At 40.9% G+C, this 15,631-nt stretch overlaps 1 protein-coding gene across 1 annotated transcript in view; it reads left to right on the top strand.

The window, feature by feature from the left end:
• The window catches only part of fbn1 (fibrillin 1), a 191,416-nt gene that overhangs the window by 118,151 nt on the left and 57,634 nt on the right, over positions 1-15,631 (top strand). The window contains exons 32-33 of the mRNA XM_033983222.2: positions 1,403-1,528; positions 14,827-14,949. Of these exons, the coding sequence (XP_033839113.1) occupies positions 1,403-1,528; positions 14,827-14,949 (249 nt within the window). The remainder of the gene's footprint in view (positions 1-1,402; positions 1,529-14,826; positions 14,950-15,631) is intronic.

Here is a 15,631-nt window from a genome sequence, read left to right as displayed (position 1 = left end):
GAAAGTACCAGAAGTTGTAAAGTAGTTTCTCTCGTTTTAAGTTTGTTTTCCAAAATCATTTAAAGTCCATTTAATGTGTCAATTTTGAATGTTTTATATCTATTAAATGGTAAAAGGTTTTTCCCACTTCAAGGCACTCAAAAAAAAACGCATCTGCATTAAGAAACCGCTCACCCATTCACACAAACAAAATGTCTTGCCCAAGGACACAACAACAGCATTCATCTATGGGAGCTGGAATTGCACCGCCAACCTGTGTGTCAGTGGATTTGACCACTTGACCATTCATGTTTATTTTGATTTGAACCGCCGCCCTTCAGATCAAATGCTCCACCTACTGCAGCATTACAGCTAAAGATTTTTCCATAGTTTTCCAACTTTTATTGCTCCGAATCCCACTTGGGAATTTGAGGGTTTACTCGGCCTGTCACAATTACACATTCTGAAGTTCGATGTATCGCTGAAGTAAATATAATCCATAAACAATAATATTGAAACTCATTTACGCCGCTGACAAAAACGCAAGAGTAGATTTAAACCACAAAAACTATTTTAAATCTACAATATTGTAAAAAAAATAATAAAAATCAACTGCGATAAATAAACGGCAGAACAAAACACTTTAGTTGCTAGCTTGCGTCTGTAATGAGGCATAAACGTTATTAATTAAAACTTTTAAAGCTCAAATCTTAAAAAAATAACCAAAAATTTCCCAGTAGCACAAAAAAAGTACAGTATTTTCTGAAGTATTAGTCGCACCAGCCAAAAAAACCCCAAAATAATAAAGAAAAAAATTCACATATAAGTCGCATCTGAGTATAAATCACACTTTTTTTCATAGTTTGGCCGAGGGTGCGACTTTTTCTTTATTATTTTGCATTTTTTTTGGCTGGTGCGACCAATACTTCGGAAAATACTGTACTTTTTCTTTGCGCTACTTGAAAAAATGTGGTTATTTTGAGCTGTAAAAGTTTGAATTCATAACATCTATGCCTCATTACAGATGAAAAATAATGTCTAAAGTGTTTCATTCTGCTGTTTATTTATCGCAGCTCATGATTTTTTGACAATATCGTAGATTTAGAAATATTTTTGTGGTTTAAATCTGCTCTTGGGTTTTTTAAATGAGTTTCAATTTTATCGTTTAACGTCTACTTATAGTATAGTCCGGAAAATACGGCGCACATGATAAATACTGACCCCAAAAAATACGACCGATGAGTCCATATAGTTATTATCGTGACAGGCCTGGGCTTTACACATAGACACACATGTAACACAAAAATGTAACTGGCCAAAGCCGAGCATGAGGTTACGTGAGGGAACATCAGTCCGTACCACAGCTGTACATTGTGTGCATTACATTCATACATTACTGCCTTGTTATGTTGGATTTGTCCAGATGTGAACGAGTGCGAGCTGAACCCGAACATCTGCCTGAGCGGAAACTGCGAAAACACCAAGGGTTCCTTCATCTGCCACTGCGAGATGGGCTACTCCGTGAGGAAAGGGTCAACCGGATGCACAGGTAAAACACACGGCGGCGGCTTTAATCCCGGAGCGCCAATCGATCAAACGCCGCTCAAAACACAGATCAAACTCGGGCACTCGTCCCATTGGTCAGCCTCTGTTGTGCTCTGAGTGAGTGACAGGCAGGTGTAACCAATCACAGTGAAGTTTGTACTCTCAGAAGAAGAATATAGACCTCCCTCTGCCCCGCCTACTTTTGTTTTTCCTGTAAATGCAGCCAAACTTTGCACCAAGCTTTCTTTGTGGTGGTTCTTCCGGTTAAGTGGGAATTCCAGTCATTTTGATGGAGAATTTGGGAAAGGTTTTGTCGCTAAAATCTGATATAAAGTTGACCGACTTGTGTAAAACGTTCTACTAAAACAGCGCCATAGTCCCTATAGAACTTATCAGCATCATGGGCAACTTTCGGGATAAGGTGAATAACTGTAGCTCTTTTTTTTATTTTTATTTTTTATCTTAATTTATACAGGGAGATCCCAGAGAGAGCGACTCATGGACACTTTTTAAGATACAAAAAAATACAAACATAGGTCCATTTAAAACATTAAAAACAGGAGCAGGTGTGATTGTAAATGTTTATCTCCACATTATTAAAGTGCTGCAGTGGCTCCAGTTTTACTTGTCCTTCAAATGTGTTTCATTTTTAGGAAGAGAAACAGCCAGAAGTTTTTTTTTCCCACATTTCAGTTAGAAGAGCAGCCAGTTTTTAGACAGACAATTGTGAGATCTTGGTTTAAAAGTTCTTCTCCACCTCCTCTCTCTTCCTCACTTCTTTCTCTCTCCCTCTCTCTCTCCCTCTCTTCTCCTATCTCTCCCTCTCTCCTCCTCTCACTCCCTCTCTCCCCTCTTTCTTTTTCCTCCTTTTTCTCTCCCTCTCCTCTATACTTCTCCTCCTCCCTCTCTCTCTCCTCCTCTCCTCTTTCACGTTCCTCCTCTCTCCCTCTCTGCTCCTCTCTCTCCCCTATCCTCTTCCTCCCTTCCTCTCCCCTCCCCTCCTCTTTCTCTTTTCTCCTCTCTCCTTCTCTCCTACATCCTTCTCTTCCTCCCTCCCTCTCTCCTCTCTCTCTCCTCCTCTCTTTCCTCTATCTTTCTCCTCCTCCTTCCCTCCCCTCCCTTCCCCTTCTCTCCTCTTTCCTCCTCTCTCCCTCTCTCCTCTATCTTTCTCCTCCTCCCTCCCTCTCTCCTTTCTCTCTCCTCTATCTTTCTCCTCCTCCCTCCCCTTCCCCTTCTCCTCCTCACTCCCCTCTCTCGTCCTCTCTATTGCTCAGTTTTTAGCCATAGACCATCACGAGATCTCGCATTAAAACTTCCTGTATCAAAGTCCAATAAACAGGTGAGACTTTGAGTCAGTCTGCCGTCATCAATAATAATCATCAATACATTTCAATCTGAGGCAATGAACAATTTAAAATTCCAAGAAATTTAAGTAGGCCAAAGGTCAAAGGTCACAGGTTTTCTGATCTGTGTTTGTTTCCTCGTCACAAACAGACCTGGAGTTGTTTTTTTTTTTTTGTTTCATTCACACATGTTTAACACACAAACACACCTGCATATTTAGACTTAGTTCTCTCAAACAGAAAACACTCTATTCCACCTTGTGATGTCATCATGTGGTAATACAGGAAGTGCTCCACTGCATTTTTAAACTCCATACACCTTCATTTCTAGAATCATTTGGATCATTTCAGACCTGGAATTGCCAATCTTCTACTGAACTAAAGGTTAAAAAGTAGGTGCAAAACTGCGACCACTTCATGACATCACAAGGTGGAACAGAGCGTTTTGAGCTTTGGAGATGTAGACAGACAACTCCAGGTATGTTTTTCATGAGGTAACAGCATTATAACATGGCTGAAACCTCACAAAAATCCACTTTGTGCCCTTTAATTCTCAGACGCTCTTAGAATTACTCACCATTTCCCTGTAACACTTAAACATAATTGACCAAAACAGCAGCAGTAGAAGAAGAAGAAGCCGCCATGAGGTCACCGTGTTCACTGTCAAACCAATACATCTCTGTGTCCGACTTTGTTTAGATCCTTTTGTGTGTTCAGTGAGGTCACATAAACATGACGTCGTGGTTGGACGGGCTCCGAGGGCGTCACCACCTGTACGGCCAAAACACACATCACGCACGCACACACACATCACACGCACATGACCCACACACACAGACATCACACATCACACACACATGACCCACGCACACAGACATCACCCATTCACATACACGTCACACACACATGACCCACGCGCACACACACATCACACACGACCCACGCGCACACACACATCACCCACACACACACGACTCACGCGCACTCACACATCACCCACACACACACGACCCACGCGCACACACACATCACCCACACACACGACCCACGCGCACACACACATCACCCACACACATCACCCACACACACACCCGACCCACACGCACACACACATCACCCACACATCTCACACACACACATCACGCACACACACACGACCGACGCACACTTGGGTCATTATCTGGTGTCTGGTCAAGAACAGAAACAAAACAGAAAAAAAAGATTCTGATTGTATTTTGAGATATAGATATTTGAAAATAGTAGTAGTAGTAGTAATAGTTGCAGTAATAGTAGTACTAATAGTAATAGTAATAGTAATAGTAATAGTAGCACTAATAGTAGTAGTAGTGATAGTAGTAGTAATAGTTGCAGTAGTAGTAGTAGTAGTAGTAATAGTAGTCGTAGTAGTCAGTCGTAGTAGTGGTAGTAGTCGTAGTAGCAGTAGTAGTACTAGTAGCAGTAGTAATAGTAGTAGTAGTAATAGCAGTAGTAGTAGTAGTAGTAGAGGTAGTAGTAGTTGTTGTAATAGTAGTAGTATTAGTAATAGCAGTCGTAGTAGTAGTAGTAGTCATAATAATAGTAGTAGCAGTAGTAGTAGTAGTAGTAGTCGTAGTAATAGTAATAGTAGTCGTTGTAGTAGTAGTTGTAGTAGTAGTAGTAGTAGTAGAAATAGCAGTAGTAGTAGTAGTAATAGTAGTCGTAGTAATAACAGTCGTAGTAATAATAGTAGTAGTAGTAATAGCAATAGTACTTGTAGTAATAATAGTAGTAGTAGTAGTGATAGTAGTCGTAGTTGTAGTAATAATAGTAGTAGTAGTAGTAATAGTAATAATAGTCGTAGTAGTAGTAGTCGTAGTAGTAATAGTAATAGTAGTGGTAGTAATAATAGTAGTAGTAGTACTAATAGTAATAGTCGTAGTAATTATAGTCGTAGTAGTAGTAGTAGTAATAGTAATAGTAGTCGTAGTAATAATAGTTGTAGTAGTAGTAGTAGTCATAGTCGTAGTAATAGTAGTTGTAGTAATAATAGTCGTAGTAGTAGTAGTCGTAGTAATAGTAATAGTAGTCGTAGTAATAATAGTAATAGTAATAGTAGTCGTAGTAATAATAGTCATAGTAGTAGTAGTCGTAGTAATAGTAATAGTAGTCGTAGTAATAATAGTAATAGTAATAGTAGTCGTAGTAATAATAGTCATAGTAGTAGTAGTCGTAGTAATAGTAATAGTAGTCGTAGTAATAATAGTCGTAGTATTCGTAGTAATAGTAATAGTAGTCGTAGTCGTAGTAATAATAGTAGTAGTAATAATAGCAGTCGTAGTAATAGTAATAGTAGTGGTAGTAATAATAGTCGTAGTAGTAGTAGTCGTAGTAATAGTAGTCGTAGTAATAATAGTAGTAGTAATAATAGTAGTCATAGTAATAGTAATAGTAGTCATAGTAATAATAGTCGTAGTAGTAGTAGTCGTAGTAATAATAGTAGTAGTAATAATAGTAGTCGTAGTAATAGTAATAGTAGTCGTAATAATAGTCGTAGTAGTAGTAGTCGTAGTAATAATAGTCGTAGTAGTAGTAGTCGTAGTAATAGTAGTCGTAGTAATAATAGTAGTAATAATAATAGTAGTCGTAGTAATAGTAATGGTAGTCGTAGTAATAATAGTCGTAGTAGTAGTAGTCGTAGTAATAGTCGTCGTAGTAATAATAGTAGTAGTAATAATAGTAGTCGTAGTAATAGTAATAGTAGTCGTAGTAATAATAGTCGTAGTAGTAGTAGTTGTAGTAGTGTTGAGCTGTTATTGTTGTTGCTAAGAATTTTAAATCACTCTATTTCAGTTAGTCCAGTCAGACACTGAAGGTCATTTGGACCAGTGGAAAGTTCAGAAATAAAAGTTACAGATTGTATTTTGAGATATCGTTATTTGAAAATACTGGATGGAAATGTTACAGTTTGAAACAGACTGATTGAGCACAAGCTGTGGGCCAACTGGATGGTACTCATTAGCTGTTGTGGTATTTAGTGCAAAACAAGCACTTGTTTTAGTGGTATTTATTCAACGGGTTTGTAGTTCTTACAGTTGCCATAGTGCAGTGCCAAAATGCTGGACTTCAAAGTGGGCTATGTACTTTTTCTGGTAGAGGTTTGCAATGTTCCACAGTATGGCATTTATAGTTGAAACCAGAAGTTTACACACACTATATAAAAAGACACACATTTTTTTCTCACTGTCTGACATAAAATCAGACTAAACGTTTCCTGTTTTGGGTCAGTTAGGATTAACAAAATTATTTCTATTTGCAAAATGCCAGAATAATGAGAGAGACAATTTTTATTACTTTCTTCCAAGTCCAAGTTTACATAGATTCCATTAGTATTTGGTCCTATTGCCTCTAAACTGTATGACTCGGGTCAAATGTTTTGGATTTCCTTCCTCAAACTTCTCACAATATTTGGCAGGAATTGTGTCCCATTCGTCCTGACAGAACTGGTGTAACTGAGCCAGGTTTTGTGGGCCGTCTTGCTCGCACAGGCCTTTCCTTATCGGCCCATAAATTTTCAATAGGACTGAGACCAGGGCTATGTGATGGCCACTCCAAAACATCGACTTTGTTATCATTAAGCCACTTTGTCACCAGTTTGGCAGTATGCTTCAGGTCATAGATAAACTTTGAATGTGGAATCATGACTTCTCTTGTCTTATCGTCAAGTCTCTTAATAGGTAATAGTGAACAGGTCTGTTAGCAGGTGCAGTAGGAACAGTTGCCGTTGCTTTGCTTATTAATTTGACCACAGACATTCATTCTTAAGGTTAACCTGTATAAATAAGGGATACAATATAGTTATAATAGAGATGGTAGTTTAAGTGTTAAGTGATTTCGTAGTAGTAGTAGTAGTAGTGGTAATAGTAGTGGTAGTGATAGTGGTGGTATTGATACTTTCCAGTGACACCACTTCGGTGGGGGTGGGGGGTTCTACTTGTATGTTTATGGTGGAATGTTTAGCGGTTACCATAGTGGTAGGAGTAACAGTAGTAGTGATAATAGTAATAGTAGTAATAGAAGTCGTCGTAGTAGTAGCAGTAATAGTAGTAGTAGTAGCAGTAGTAGTAGTGGTAGTAGCAGTAGCGTTGACTTTCAAATCCCAATATTCCAATTCATCCAGTCAGACACTGAAGGTAATTTGGACCACTGGGAAGGTCATTTAAGAGCTTTTATCACCATTTCCTCCTTCAGCGTCACTCTCACACTCACTCACCCATTATCTCACTCTCACACTCATTCTCACTCTCATACTCGGTCACTCTTACACTCATTCACTCACTCTCACACTTACTCTCACAGTCACTCGCTCTCACTCACTCTCACACTCACATACACTCACTTTTACTCACGCTCACTCACTCACACACTCATGCTTACACTCACTCATTATCTCACTCTCACACTCACTCACTCATTCATTCTCACTCTCATACTCGGTCACTCTTACAATCAGTCACTCACTCTCACGCTTACTCTCACACAAACTCACTCTCACAGTCACTCACTCTCACTTTTACTCACACTCACTCACTCACTCACTCACTCACACACTCACTTTTACTCACACTCACTCACACACTCATGCTTACACTCACTCATTCTGACAGTCTTTCTCACTCACTCTCACTCTGTCACTCGCTCTCACTCACTCTCACACTCACACACAATCACTTTTACTCACATTCACTCACTCACACACTCATGCTTACACTCACTCATTCTCACAATCTTTCTCACTCACTCTCACTCTCAGTCACTCTCACAGTCACTCACTCTCACTCACTGTCACACTCACACACACTTTTACTCACACTCACTCACTCACTCACTCACTCACTCACTCACACACTTATACTTACACTCACTCATTCTCACAGTCTTTCTCACTCACTCTCACTCTCAGTCACTCTCGCTCTCACTCATTCAGATCTCATTAAACCTCACATACAGTATATTCCTTGTTTTGGGACAGCCTCGGTCCACACTTAAACAGACAGATCTGATTCACAGCTTTGGTATTTGAACTCCGAATACCGAAGAATCAAGACGTTAATTCCTCTCAGACCGGCAGGAAGTTCCCTTACGAGCCAGAGAACAAAACCTTACCCTCTTTGGGAAGACCAGACTCCCATCGTATCCACGTGAAAAATGTCCATGTATTATTTGTCAGAGGGAAATGGGTTTATGGGATTGCGTTGGTATGTGTGTTTGCTGCTTCCCCCGTGTGCGTTAAAGGCAGATCGACTCCAGCTGTTGACAAAATGTAAAGTGATTTTTTATGTTGACGCAATCCACAGCCATGTCAAATCGGATGTGGAATTACGATGTAAAGCATACGGGCGTACATGTGTCAAATGTGCAGACCCTAAAGCTCTCTCAGACTGGCCCCCTGTTGATACTTTGCAGCTGATCATCATCATTGGGATGCTAACGGGAGGCTCTGCTCTGTCTTGAGGCTTTGTTAGACTTTAATCTGAGCTTTATCTTAGCACAGTATAACCAGAAAGAGCTGATTTAGTTGGAACTACAGCACTTTGAGATGATTTGCACTGTTAAACAAACCTCCCACACATAAATTTACAGTATCAAGCTAGCTAGCATTAGCCAACAGTTTTTCAGTCAGTCACTCTCACGTTTTTATTGAAAATCAAACTCCTGAACACGACTATGAACACTCAGATTGATCACAGACTCCTGAAAATGTGCTGTTTAAATCCATTTTATGTCTTTCCTTGAGTTTTCAGATGATCTTAAAACTTCTTTTTTGTCACTGTTTGCATTGTGTCACCATGGTAACTTCTGAACATTCCACCATAGAGGTACATGTAGGACACCCCCAGCATGATGGATAACAATAAAGAATTAAAAAAAAGTATGGACCTTGGCTTGGCTTATCGACTCAAACATTTTCAGAGACAGTTCTTAGGTGGAGTTGGGCCATTATTTATAGAGTTTGCATGTTCTGCTTATGTCTGGATGAGTTTTGTCTACTTGGTACTCCACTTTCCCCTATCGAAACATACACCAGCTAGGTACCCATGTCCTGCACTGTGGTTACCCACTGCCAGGTTGCCCCAGCAGCATTCAATTCAGTCAATGTTGTATAAGGCACATGCACACACACATATACACAAGCAGACATACACACACAAGCGTTTTACATACTACATACAGAAGTGTTTATTGTACACATATTTCTCTTTACACATGTATGCCAGTATATAAATGACACTGTGAAAAACATGACACCCTAACCACCTGTATAAGCTTATGAAATGTGGTCCAACGCCTTGGGCAAGACAATCTATTTGATGGCTAAACAGGTAGCATTTAAACTAACTACCATTGTGTCCTTTGGCAAGACACTTCATCTACCTGTGACAACACATCTGTTTGTTTACAGTTTCTGTTTGTTGGCTAGGTCTAATGAGCTAATCTAAGTGTCAACTGTGCTTGAGTCATATTTGGCATAATGGCTCAGGCCCTGAATGGGTGCTCTCACACTGATTAGCATACTGGCTATTAGCATACATACCCCGTTGTTTCCTCGTTTAGGTTTATCAAGTCCTCTGCAAGTGATTTAGCACCAGGTTCTCCACAAACTTGAGGTGCGAGATAGGTGAGGATGGCATTATAAATAGGAGATGGATGATGTGTAAGGTGCCAATTCCTGTTCAAAGATGGATTGTCTTTCCTAACAAAAAAATTCTTTTTAACTCTCCTCCTTCAGTGAAGACAGATTTATTTGTTTAGCACATTTAAAAACAAGAATCACAGTTTACCAAAGCGCCATCGTCACATCTTGGCTTAAAAAATCTCTAAAAACGTAAAGACGGAGAGAGTTACCTCTACCTCGCCCACGCCAACGTAACCACGGGCACGATTACAGGCACAGGACAGCGTAACGTATCTGCCATGTTCCTTTTCATCTCCGCTGCTTTATCTGTCCCATATTGAGCTCGTCTCTCGACACCAGCTGTAACCGCGGACACGCTCCTCGCATGCCACCAGTTTATTTGCATTTGCACTTTGAGTTTTTATGTTTGTCTCGTAATCAGAGGGCTTAAGAAATGAGCTCAGAGTTTTGCCTGTAATCCACATGCGTTCATTTGCTCACGGTCTCATATTAACCTCCTGATCAAATGTCTCTGAAGGAACCAGTGTCTTATCTGTAATTCAGTTCAAATCACTACCTTCTCCCAGACAGCAGGGGGAGGGCAACGGGGGGGAGGGCGTATCTCCTGCAATAAATCAAAATGACTGGATAAACACATCAACACTTGGACTACCACAGTGGAAAAATATCTTCTCTCTTTTCGGCACCTTAAGTCACAGATACCATCATGCGGGGATTTAAAAAGCCAAAATACGTTCTCAAATTAGTAGGGATGGAACAAGATCTCATGCCGCAAAATCTCCTGAGATAAACAGTGTGCAGACATAATTATCGTGAGGCAAAATTATCGTGAGGTTTTTTTTTTAAGCTACCATCTGCAAGTTTATTTGAGTTTTTTCTCGCCAATAAATGGAAGTGTGAAAGCTGTTCCCCCCTTCCCCTCTTCCCTCCGCCTGGCCTTTGTTCAGACGCATAGACTGTACGTATAAATGGACGTAGCTAACCCGATAGCCGCAGTGTTCCAAATAGGAAGTGAGCATGGCTGCACCTCCGGCTCCATCGTCTCGACTAATTAAATTTGAGAAACTGTGTCCTCTCTCTCTCTGTATCTGCTGCTGTCAGACTCATCATTTTGGTCTTAAATGTTTGTATTAACCCGCTCTACATGATCCTGGGTTTTTTATTTCACTATTGTATCTGTAAATCAAGATATGAACATTAATAACAGACAAATCAGGCGCCTTCTTTCCCTGCTAGCGTTAGCAACAGGTTTGATTAACAGACTTGCTAAGCACTCCCTTCCTGCAAAACCAGCCTCCGTCCGGATTGGCTCTGTGGTTGCTATGATACTCATTGTTAGAATTCCTAATACAGTGGTCCCTCCCTATATCACTGTTCACCTTTCGCGGTGTTGCTGTTTCGCGGATGTTTTTAGCACAATTTTGCCGTGTCTCCCGTACAGTACAGAATGTGTTCAGACAAATTTACATAAATGTTGGATCGCAGTGTGACTCTGAAGTGCTGTACGTTTGCAATTTGTTTTCTCCCCGACAAAACCAACAATGTCGATGAAACGTTCTGCACCGACAAAGACGCCTACGAAGGTTTGAACTTTGAGAGAGTTTAAACAAGAGAGAAATGTGAGAAAATGTTAATGCCTGTGTGAGAAAAGTGTATAAAGTGTGTGGTGAGGGGTTTTACAGCCAAAAACATAGAGAATAATTGTAAAAAATAAAGCTGATACTTCGCAGATTTCACCTATTGCGGGTTATTTTTAGAACGTAACCGCCACGATAAACGAGGGACCACTGTATGCCTCCAAATTAGCCGCTATAACTGCTCTAGCCTCGATGAGCTTCATTTGACTGGAGCCGAACGCTGTGGGTGACGTCACACTCACTTAGCCCTCTTCTTTATACAGTCTATGATGCTCTCTGGTCTTTTTCTGTCAGGCCTTAGCTGTCTCACTATCAGGCAGCAGTAATGTAGACAGCATCTAGTGGTGACATGTGAGAATACAACAGGAGCAGGTCGGCCAGTCTCATTAGATGGTTGCACGGATGGGGACATAAAAAATAGCTAAGGCCTTTATAATGTTTTTGATGTGATTCTGACTAAACTAAAATACCAAATGCTATGTAGAAAAATGCCATATATTATCCCACAAGGCTGCTTTTGTCGCAGTCCTTCATTTTAATAGCTGATGCTTCCTCCCACTGGATTCTTCGGAGTTTCCCTTCCAAAAAGAGGGTCTAAGGACAAGGGCTCTGGGACCGTTAGCTATTAGGTCCAATGAGGTTCATCTGGCCTGGTTTATTTTAATATATGCTTTTGAGTTTTCATCCCTGACAGTTTGGACTGCTCACTAGCGCTCTTCCTCATAATGGTCACGCGATGTTACTGCAACGTGTCCGGTCAGGTGATTTAAACAGGTTTTGGCGCTGTCTTTCTACCGGTGGAGGCCTGACGACGGCGCCATCTGCAGTCCGACGTCTTCAGGACAGTAAAAAGGCTCCCTGCAGTTAGCTAGGCTTCATCTGCAACAGCTACACAGTGCTTTGTTGTGATGACATTTACGGCGACATCAGCTCCCATCAGACACCGCAGTTTTCGAACGTGGAACTCAGTAGATTTGTTTCTTTTTTTAAGCCATTTTAGATCAGGGATGTCAAACTCAAATTCACAGTGGGCCAAAATTAAAAACTAAGACCAATTCATGGGCCAAACTCAGCATTTACTGAAAAATTGAAAATTGACTGCACCTGATATGTAATGTTTAACCCCATGTACGCCTGTATGCTCATCAACAAACTTTAATTTTGCTTAAATACAAAATCTGGAACAACTCAAGCTTTACATTACAACAAAGGAGAAATTAAATTTGAAATACAAGACACATCAATAGTAATAATTTATAAATAAAATAAATCGTCTCTCTCTGTAGTAATCAATTTGGCCGAGGTGACTGGTAGCTTGGTTGCTAAAGTGTGTCAACAGAAAAGGAGGGGCCAGTCTCAATTGCAGCGTACTAGCAAAGCATTCTGGGATTCGTAGTTTTAGTGGTGCATGCGCTATATACCGTGGACCAGCTCTAATGCACATTTGATATGATCTCATGGGCCAAATATAATTACACCACGGGTCAGATCTGGCCCCCGGGCCTGAGTTTGACATATGTGCTTTAGATGAATACTGCGATTTAAAATGTGCAAATTATAACATAATAATCCATAGGTGTCATAGAAGTCCTGCGTGACGAATGCTGTTGATTTTGGGCGATACAAAACTAAATTAGATTTGAAATTACTGGAGTTTTTACTAAGTCATCACAGACTCGGATACGCCGCCCCCTGCTGTAGAGTTCTGTTTCCAGACGCTGCGCTTATCCTAATGCCAGAGAATCCTCCTAATGGGTTTGCCATTTAGAGATGCTTATTTGTAGACTTTGTAGACTTTAAATTTGAGATAGATTTTATTTCCAACATCAACATAAGTGATGGTGGGAGACTAAACTTGAGGAGCAGTAGTTTACAAAAGCCAAAAGAGGAGCCGTGTCTGTGGGCGTAAGGGAACATGCACAGAAATACTCTCGAAACGCTGTAGACAGATCAAGGCCTAGAATATTACGATCCCATTTGACTCATAGCTGCCTGCACAAGCCCATATGTGAGGGTCGGAGCGGGGATGGGTGGTATGGACGCAAAACAAAGCACTAATGATGAAGACGAGACTGCAGAGAAAGCGCACGAGCAGATAGATTTTAAAAGTCTTGAGTTTAGCGAGCAAAAGTACACAAGTGTCCATAGAGGTAAACCAATCTCTAGTAATAAGAAAGTAGTAGCCACATCCAAAAATCCTAAAAGAACAACTAGAGAGCTCTGCAAACACAGGGTAAGAAAGACCAAAAGGGAAGGAGGGGTATAAATCACAGACTTTTTTAGACTTAAGACATAGAAGTGGATTAAGTGAGTGTGAAGTCACCCACAGCGTTTGATAAATCGGGTAAATACGAACATTTAAGACCAAAATGATGAGTCTGACAGCAGCAGTTACAGAGAGAGGACACAGTTTTTCAATAGAAAGTGAATTGGAGCCTGTTTGGAATTCGGCAGCTAGCATGTTAGGTATGTCCATTTATTTATACAGTCTATGATATAAAGGCTATGGGCACAGGTGTAACACATTAAGACGGGGCAGGAAACACAGGTAGGCAGGAAGTAAATCTGAAAGAACAGATGAGTCAAAATAAAACACAAAAGCGTAAAAATGTGGAAAAAACAAATATTTCTGTGTATGTCACTCATGTAACTTCATAAGAGAATCCAGCAGGAAACTAAAGTTGTATCTGCTTCTTCTGAGAGTTTATGCTTCACTGTGATTAGTTACTCTACCTGTCACTCAATCATGTGACAGATGCTGACCAATGGGAGGAGTCAGAGAGCAAAAGTAGAATTTGTGTTTCTGTGTTTGAGCAAAAAGGTGAATTAAACTGAAAAGTGTTTAATACTGTTTAATAATTTATTTTTCTTAGCCCTGCGTTATAAATATGAAACAGCAACGTAAACAGAAAGATATTTGGAAGAGAGAGAGGGAAACGAGGGAGGGAGAGAGAAAAAGAGAAAGGGAGAGAGAGAGGGAGGGGGAGGAAAAGAGGGAGAGAAGGAGAGAGTAAGAGAAAGTGGGAGGGGGAGGGAGAGAGGGAGAGAAAGGGGGAGGGGGAGAGAGAGATGGGGAGAGTGAGAAAAGAGAGAGAAGAAGAGAGAGGGGAGGAGTGAGGGAGAGAGTTAGAGAGAAGAAAAAAGAGAGAGAGGGAGAGAACAAAGAGAGGGAGCGAGGGAGAAGAGAGGAAGGGGAAAGGGGTGAGAGAGAGGAGAGATAGAGGGAGAGAGATTATCAGTCTGTTACATCTCCAAAGCTCAAAACGCTCTGTTACACCTTGTGATGTCATGAAGTGGTAGTTTTCAAGTTAACAGCTACATTTACCTTTAGTTCAATAGAGATTGGCAATTCCAGAGCTGAAATGATCCAAATAATTCTAGAAATGAAGGTATGTGGAGTTTAAAAACACAGCGGAGCACTTCCTCTATTACCACATGATGACATCACAAGGTGGAAAAGTTCAGCTCAGTCTAAATCTGCAGGGTTTGTGTGTTAAACATGTGTGAAAGAAACAAAACACAACTCCAGGTCTGTTTGTGATGAGGAAATAACATTAGAACAGGTCAGAAAACAGTGTAATATGGCCTCTTTAAGTCAGTATTAACATATGCTGTTCCTCTAATTGTTTTTATTTTGTTTATTTCACAGATGTAAACGAGTGTGAGATTGGAGCCCATAACTGCGACCGACACGCCACTTGTACCAACACAGCGGGCAGCTTCAAGTGCCAGTGCGCCCCGGGATGGGTCGGAAACGGACTCAAGTGCTCAGGTAAAACTTATCTGTAAAGGAAATTACTCTGTCACGGTAGAGCAGATGTTGTGTCCTTTGGCAAGACATTTCATCCACCTTGTTTATGTGTGAATCTGGTGGAATGAGAGTCCAGGGGGGTTGGACACAGAGGGAGTTGGCACAGACTGGAGGCCACATCTCTGTCAGTCAGGCTTAGGAAGGTTATGGCATGAGTATATATAACACTAGTGAAATTAGAAGACATGTGCAACAACAAGATAATAGTACACAGTAGCTCCTTGTTAAGACCTGGTTTAGTCCTGGTTTAGTCCTGGTTTAGTCCTGGTTTAGACCTGGTTTAGACCTGGTTTAGACCTGTTTTAGACCTGGTTTAGTCCTGGTTCAATCCTGGTTTAGTCCTGGTTTAGCCCCGGTGTAGTCTTGGTTCAGTCTTGGTTCAGTTTTGTGTTTAGTCCTGGTTTTGTCCTGGTTTTGTCCTGGTTTAATCCATGGAAGCAGATCTCTCCTACACTAGTTCTCCTCGAGGTTTCTTTTTTTCCCACTGGGTTTTTGGAGTTTTCCTTTGCTGAGAAGGGGGATCTAAGGACAGGGGGCGCTCTGGGACAGTGGTTCCTGCAGGAGGAGGGTCTGAGGACAGGGGGCGCTCTGGGACAGTGGTTCCTGCAGGAGGAGGGTCTGAGGACAGGGGGCGCTCTGGGAC

Source organism: Periophthalmus magnuspinnatus, chromosome 3 (assembly GCF_009829125.3).
Source record: "Periophthalmus magnuspinnatus isolate fPerMag1 chromosome 3, fPerMag1.2.pri, whole genome shotgun sequence".
In the NCBI taxonomy this organism is placed as follows: Eukaryota; Metazoa; Chordata; class Actinopteri; order Gobiiformes; family Gobiidae; genus Periophthalmus; species Periophthalmus magnuspinnatus.
This window is presented reverse-complemented; position numbering and strand designations above follow the sequence as displayed.